Source organism: Drosophila yakuba, chromosome 3R, assembly GCF_016746365.2.
Source record: "Drosophila yakuba strain Tai18E2 chromosome 3R, Prin_Dyak_Tai18E2_2.1, whole genome shotgun sequence".
Classification (NCBI taxonomy): domain Eukaryota; kingdom Metazoa; phylum Arthropoda; class Insecta; order Diptera; family Drosophilidae; genus Drosophila; species Drosophila yakuba.
In genome coordinates this window covers 6,135,966-6,143,866 of record NC_052530.2, presented here as the reverse complement: position 1 = coordinate 6,143,866, position 7,901 = coordinate 6,135,966, and the positions used below count along the sequence as shown (strand labels likewise).

General features: G+C 43.2%; 1 protein-coding gene across 2 annotated transcripts; it reads right to left on the bottom strand.

The window, feature by feature from the left end:
• Window positions 1-299: 299 nt before the first annotated feature.
• LOC6535715 (serine proteinase stubble) lies at window positions 300-7,794 on the bottom strand. 2 transcript variants are annotated; one of them, XM_002096306.4, is made up of 7 exons: window positions 5,913-7,794; window positions 2,861-2,947; window positions 1,345-2,797; window positions 1,180-1,290; window positions 814-1,126; window positions 652-751; window positions 300-592 (listed from the first exon to the last, which is right to left on the bottom strand). In XM_002096306.4, the coding sequence occupies exons 1-7, from the start codon at window positions 5,953-5,955 to the stop codon at window positions 534-536; spliced, it is 2,166 nt and encodes a 721-aa protein (XP_002096342.2). In that variant the 5' UTR covers window positions 5,956-7,794; the 3' UTR covers window positions 300-533. The 2 variants fall into 2 exon arrangements, with proteins under 2 accessions (XP_002096342.2, XP_039231106.1); XM_039375172.2 differs by having other exon boundaries at window positions 1,345-2,947.
• Between the last annotated feature and the right edge of the window lie 107 nt (window positions 7,795-7,901).

The window sequence follows — 7,901 nt, the reverse complement described above, 5'->3', positions numbered from 1 at the left end:
GCCCCCCAAAACTATTTCATTGGCGCTCTTAGCTACGGATCATTAGCTTTCGGATTGCGTAAGATCATTTCACGAAATCAACCACTACAAACGTTTTCCCCAACTACTGCGCAGTATACATAAACATATGTACATATGTATATTTGAAATACATAGCTCAGGCTTTTCAGTAGAGAAAAGATTGACATAAAATGAATGCTATTTGATAAAAACATATATTTCTAGTGAAAAAGGCACTGATAATTAGTAAGTCACATTGAAAAGAGCAATTCAAAATACTAAAACATTTTATCTAGCGATTTCCAGTGTCATTTTGTTTACACAATTTATTTATCAAAATTAAATATAATATATATTAATTTAGTCAACAAATGCCAATCATCAATGATTGCAATGGGATGCGGTTAATAAATAGTACACTGCTTAGATCAGGGGGGATGTTCATTAAGAGTACATAGACTAGTGCGTACCTAAATCTAGGCTACAGTTACGGCTAAGGTGGATCGGTTGGATCGATTGGATCGGGAAAGTGATTAATCCCTCGTGTGGTCGCGTATCCACTCCAGGTATTCAGTGACTCGAGTATAGACACCTGAGTGGGCATAAAATAAGTCAATACTGCTTAAGTATTCCGACTGGAGAGTAACATACCTGGATACCCGGGCTCACCACACTTGTTGCCAAAGGATACCACTCCCAGTTGAACCCAGTGGGAGTCATATCGCATCATCAAAGGGCCGCCAGAATCGCCCTAGAATGAACATGCAATAAGTTTTGGATCCTCTGTGAATGAAAACTCAAATAGCAACTCACCTGACAAGCATCCACTCCACCATCGGAGTATCCTGCGCAGATGAAGTTCTCGTTAATGGGCTGGAAGTAACTGCGGTCGCAATCCTCATTCCGCCAGATGGGCAGTTCCGCCTGCCGTTGGCTGGTGGATTCCTTGCCACCATAGTAGGTGGTGCCCCAGCCCACGACGGTGGCCCTGCGTCCGGGAAGACGCTCCTTGGGCGGCATCCTGATTCCCTTTGGCAGGCAGACAGGGATCACATACTTCGACTTCCTCACTGGCTTATCCAAAACCAGAATGGCAATGTCATTGTAGAAACCAATGCGGGAGAAGCTGAGGATACACACGTTACTAATACTATCCACTTTAGGAGGGCCATAACCTACCGCTCATGGGTGCGCACTTCCTTGACGGCAAATGTCACGGGGTCTGAGGGTTCGGCATCCGTGGACAGATCGATGTCACCCAAGCGAACTGTAAACTGTCGAGCAGCAAATCTAAAAGAAACTAGGAATTAGACCAAACTAAGTGAAAGACTCCTAATGTCTTACGGTTTCTGTCGCGAGTCCCGCGTGCAATGCGCAGCCGTGAGGATATACTTGGTGCCTATCAACGAGCCACCGCACCAGAACTCGGTGCGCTTAGGTCCGTGGAGGAAAATGGCCGCCATCCAGGGCCACTGACCATTCGGGGCCTCTACTCCGCCCACAATCCGACCCGTTGAGTACTCCTGCTGACCGCACTCATCGGGATCCACGATGTTGTTGCCGATCTCATCCAGACCCTCTGGCTCAAGAGGCACCTCCGTCGTGGTGGTCGTCGTGGTAGTGGGTGGCTTCTTCTGGGGAATAAGCACGAGACCAGATGTGGGGCGCGTGGTGGGTCGAACAGTGGTTTTCTTTGTGGGCTGCGTGGCCTTGGTGGTGCTGGTGGTGGTCGTGGGACGAGTGGTCAGTCTCAAAGGCTTTTGAGTGGTCAAAACAGTTGAGGATGAGGAAATGGGGCAACACACGCCCGGCACATAAAGACTCTTGAAGCACAGGGACTCCCTCAGGCTGCTGAGATTCAGCAGCAGAGCGGGACAACTGCTGAGATCCTCGCAACGTCCTCTCCTCCCACTTGGCGTCTTGCAGTAGTTTTCCACATCTTTCGCGGTTCCCGCCTCATCACTAGCCTCTGCCAACTGATCCAATGGGCTCAGAGTAATAGGTGCTTCTGTGGTGGTGGTGGACGTAGTTGTGGTGCGCGGAGTGGTGGGTATCTTGATCTTCTGCTGCGATTGCTGAGCTCCCTGGGCTGCCGGAATCGGGACTCCTTCTTCACTGGGCTTCTTGACTTTCTGCTTGTTCTTATTCTTCTTCTTTTTCTTCTTTAGCTTGAGCTCCTTGTTTTCCACAAACATGGGATTAGAGTCATCTATACCGATTCTCTTAGTGGCCACTTGGATAACACTCAGATTAGCGGGCTTCCCAGCTGGTAGCAAGCTATTGGCAGAGAGTGTGATCGGTAGAGTATCCATAAGTTTGTCGGAGACTCCTGGAAGTGGTTCCGATTTTCCGCGTGGGGAGGATGTGGAAGAGGGAACAACTTCAGTGGTGCTTAAAGCACTTGTGGTTGAGCTGGGCGCTCCAACTGATTGACTTTTGTCCTGGCCCGCATCCTCACTCTTCTCATCCCCCTCCGTCTTGGCCAGATCCTGTCCACCGCGAGTTATGTCCACCAGCATGTGTCCCACGTGGTTTAGCGCTCCCAAGGTCTCAGAGATGCGATTGAAGGTGGATTGGGAGAGCAAACGAGGCAGGGACTCGTTGCTGCCCTCGGACTGTTCCTCGTCGCTATCGTAGTACTCGCTGGAACCCTCAACGTCATCATCGTCATCCTCGTAGGTGGAGCTGGACTGACTGCTGCTACTGACACTGCTGGCCGAGCTCTGGCTATCGGCTAGGTCCGCGCTCAACTGGCGACCCAGTCGTCGATCGTGCAGATGCGGCTGAAAGAAAGACGCTGCCTTAAGGGTTAAAGTTGTGAATGTCCGTGCACAGCATCCTGCATTTTGATCACACTTACCGTCGTTGGTCAAATGGAGTGGTTGCTCCTCATCGTTGGCGTCACTCGATTGTCCTTGTGCGGCCAGAAACGTGCTCAAGGAGAGTCCTGAAACGGTGAAAAAATTAATTGATATAGTTTTCTTACTTTAATCAAATTAAACTTCTGACTTCAATTAATTTACCCTCTGCATAAAAAGGTAATAACTAACGGAACTAATGAGCCTATGAAATCAGTTAAATGCGTCGCTTTAAAATGGTATTTTATTCTTTAACATAATAACATACTTAGTCAAAGAAAATTTTCTCAAACTCCCTAGGACAACAACACTGATTTTAAAGACAAATCTAATAATGTTTAGTTAAGCGATCCAATCAATGCGTCCTTAAGTTTTTAAAAAGCCATTGAGCTGTTTTTGTATTCCTACGCAATACGCGTATACATTTGGGTTTAAATGACTCCATTCCTATAATTATAATTAAATATTATTATCACCCATTTAATATCCAAAATTCATATCTAATTACGAAGTACTTTGATAAGGGAGACTAGTTGATAAATTATTGATTTTACTTCATACCGGAAAGTGGGCCTTTAAACTAACTCATGTATCGAAAAAGGAATACCTAAATGTATTGTAGTAAGCTACAATGGTAAGATGCAATATAACGCGTTTCAAGACATATAGTTTTTATACATATGTATATTACACAGTTTGAAAGCAGGAAACACCGGAGATCCGCGAACGCCCAACTGGCCAAACTCACTTCAACAATGGTCCTATGCAAAGTCTTTCGGTTTTGTCGCCGGTTGAGTAATGTCACAAATTGGCATTACGCATCTGCGCTCCGCCCCCGCCCCCCTTGTCCCTTAATGGGAAAGTATGTCGTTGTTCAACTGAAGCATTTAATGTTTATTTAGTTGTAAGTTTATTTTGCTTGACTGCCGTGACATAATCTCTGCTCGTCGGGCTTGGATTGCTCGGTTTTTTTTGGTGGGCTTGTCTCCGTCTCCATTTGCTTAATGACTTGTCATTTTGGGAAGGAGAAGATCTCGGCTATGAGGAACTTCCTCCCGGATGATTCTTTATGTAAGTTACTGGGCGCCAAGGTCGCCAAAAGATTTCACCTCGCAGCGAAGGAAAACAAAATTGATTATCTTAAAGTGATTTGGGTTAAGCTGCTATAGTTTCGGTTTTATTTCGCCTTTTTCTGCTTTATTTTGATTATCTTGTTTTGCTTTTATGCCAGATTCGAACGCGGCTCATTAACATTTTTCGAGGTGTGCACTGCAACTTTGCCACTTTCACTTGGAATAAAATTGCCCATACCAAATGGCACTGCTTTACTTTGTTGCTGTTCACCTCAACACAATGAAATATTGGCCAATTATAGGGCTTATATAGAAATGATTTCTTCGGAAAAGTGAATGCCCCGGAGGCCCTAGGCAGACTAAGCACATTCGTTGTGGATACGTGCTCTCTTTTCGGTTCATTGTTAATCATACTGTTGTGCATTTTGACCCAAAAATATACATTCTGTTCAAAAATTAAATGTAAAAATTGTATTAAAAAATTCTCAGGCGGAGCGCGTTTAAATCAAGATGAATCTTTGATGAATCAAGATGAAATTTTGTGTGAGTTCTATATAGGATTGTTTAAAGAAATTGCCTGATATTTGCTGCTAATAACCTTAGTTAAACAAAAATTATTGGTTTATTAGCCCAAGATTTCCTTTTCGCTATCTAACTATGTATAACATATCAAAGATAGAATTACACTATCAAGACAGAATTTTCATATTAATAAAAAATTTGTTGTACCCCTTACTCGTTGACTATTACTATTTTCGTTGTTAAGTGTGCAACAGGTAAAAGGAATTAGAACTATTTTTGATTAGCGTCACCAGCGGTGTCGATCTGTCCATGTCTGTCTGAGTGTCTTTATAAAAGTCGAGATCTCTGGAACTTAAATGTCTTGAAATTTGAAAGATAAGCCATACAGATTGTGTGCAAGTTTGTTCCAGAACTTTGCCACGCCCACTCTAAAGGCCATAAGCCGCAACAGCTGTCATGTTCTGTCGTTAAAAAATTATATTTTCTTTCTCGCACATACAATAGTTAGGTAACGGGTATCTGATAGTTGAGGAAATTTACTATACCATGCCTTTATTTTTTTTAATCTCGTCTACACTTAAATGACATGCCATTTTTGTATAGACAATTTCTAATATTATTAATCGAGTTCCACAAAATCATAAATGCAATTAGTTAAGGCCAGGAGTTTTGTCTGCTCCGAGTAACCAATCTTCCTATCATTGCTTGGCTAACGAAAGTGAAAATCCCGAAGAAAGCAGTTGAAATGTCATCGCTGCAATTGCCATGATGGAAAAAATTACAAGCTAATCTGCACAGACGGACAAAAAGGGGAGAATTGAAAGAAACAGCGGCTGCATTAACTTCCGAAGCAGAAAAATCAAATTGTACACTTCATGGTCAGGCTATCGGGAAACCGCCTTGAGTTTTGGCAACCGGCAACGTCCGAAGTGACCAAACAGCCAACAAATTGCGGCGTTGACAAGTTTTTTTTCTGTTTTTTTGTTGTTTATTGCATAATAGATGGTCAAGCCTGGCGTTGCGGTAATACCAAGAAACACGTACACAAGTGTACTCTTTGGGCCAGGGGAGATCACCGATTGGCCTTGGTGGCGTTATCTATGTGATTTGCATGCCAGCTGGTTTTCGACCTGTCTGTGACGTCACCGAGCGGAAGTTTTATTGGCAGTGCGGGCAAAGAAAGTTGCAAGCTACCTCACGTTGCACGAATCGTGATGATAGCCACAAAAGAAGAAAATCATTCACAATCATCAGCTGCATTCGGACTTTCGTCGGATGCGCAACAGCATGTTCGTTGCCTAAGTCTTTTGTTTTTCGTTGATGTATTTTGCGCAGCACATTAGCACAAATTAACCATAATAAGGTGATAAATGGTTACCAAATAAAATTGGGATGCCCAAAACTAGGTTAATTATCTGTTAATTTCGGGGACAGTCATGCTGTTATTTCGAATACCAACCCAGGCACAGCAGAAACACCTTCGTTTGCATCTTGCCAATCATCAACTTAAAATGCAGTCTCCGTTTTCAGTTCACAAAGCCGTTGAACATTTGCCGAAAAATGTGGTAGTTTCGTTCACAATTTTGTTTACTATTATTTAACACACTCGACGAAAGGCAACCGCTGCGATGACGAACCCAACGAAAACTGCTCTGAACGAAATGGAAAGTGTTAAAAAGTGTTTAAGCCGCGGCGACGTTTCTTTGGCTTTTCGTTATCTTGGCTTAGCTGAAAGACAATTTAGCCTTGGTGTAAACTTTAACGAGCTGCCAATTGCTTTAATTGAATTTTGTAATATTTATCTTTATTACGCCCGATAAGATTGCGAAACTGATTGGGAAAAGTGGACGAATTTCACTTTTTATAGGCCTGTTCGAGTCAAGCAAGGCGTTTACTGTGTACTGGTAGTTTAAGCACCGAATTCCAATGGGAGTTGGGCTTATGATTGGATTTGTTTGTTTTGGGCCTTTTGAAGGGTTTTTCGAAGTTGGAACGGAGTGCGATCTGCTGCTTCCGTGTGCCGTTGCTGCCCGAGTTCGACTGAAATTGAAACTGAAAATGCAAAAGCCGAAGACAACACCACGCCAGCAGCAACAACATAACATTTTGTGGCGTCGTTGTCAGGCAGCTTTGGCCTTTAGTGTTGTTTTTGCCGATGGAGCATTTCGTTTCGTTTTCGTTTTTGGTCTTTAGAGGGGATAGGGGCAGCAAAGAGGTGGCAAAGAGGAGGCAAAGGGGGAGCTAAGAGCCGCGACGGTAGCCGCGAGGTTGTCGGCTGGATTTTTACTTTCTTCAGACTTTGGGCATTGTGTGTGCAAGAGGTGGGACTTTGGGCACTCGGAGAGTCACTCAATTTGGGTATTTTCCTTATCGAAAATAATTTATAATTTGACCAACTTAGCCATTGTGCGTTCCTTGAAAAACCAACTCATCGAACTCATTCAACTCCGCCACTAGGTTGAGCAAATTTGCATTGAGCACGCCCACATAATGCTGGGCCCCAGGTATTCCCCAGCCCAAAATATGTAGTCAATTTGCGCAACCTTAGCTTATTTTCCGCTCTCAAAGCCTCTGCCAATTCAACGCACTCCATCAAGTACTGCGCCAGTGTTCAATGTGGTTTTTGAGTGAATCATGGTGTGGATTCCCCAAAACGAACAGCAAACTCTTTTGGCCTGGCCTACTTCAAATGCAAATGTTTTAACCGCAAGCATACATATTCACACAGCACCATACACCATATGATTGATCATTGAACAGAGAGGAGAAGCCCATAGAAATTAGGAAAATTTAAGTGGAAATATGATGGTGGAGAATACTTAGATGCAAGGCTTTTTCGATTCATCTACAAATGCCATCTCACAACTTTTCAATCTGCCACCTCCTCAATAACTCCCAGCTGGTGGTAGTCTTCATCACATCTTTAGCTCAAGTGCTAGATTTTGTTTTCGTTTTTTAACCTTATCATGGTTTTTGCTCGGGCGTCACTAACGACCGTGAAAAGGCAAAAGTGTAGAGCGTGTGACCAACATAATTAATTGGGTATTCATAAGTCTGTTTCTCTTCACCCTGCGGCTGTTTGGCGACTGCGAGCGGTAGAAAATCGAGCAAGTTCCATTGTTCCATCCAATGCTGACACCTTTAAAAGAAAAAGCAGCGCGAAATAAACATAAAACTGGTACTGTAAAAATAAAAGAAGAAAAGGGTGTTAAAAATAAAATAAAAGTGGCTGAGAAATGGTAATTCAAGTGGGGAAGAAGGCCAACATTTGACTTAAGAAGTACCTGAAAAAGGGAATCCCTTTTGCTTTGAGCTTACTTTAAGCTTTTGAATTGTAAGAGCTTCCACTATCAAGGGTTTCGGTACAAACTATTTTGTGCAAAAGTTTTAGTACTGGTATTACCATGAAGATGAAGACCATTAAACTTTCTTGATCATCATGTTATCA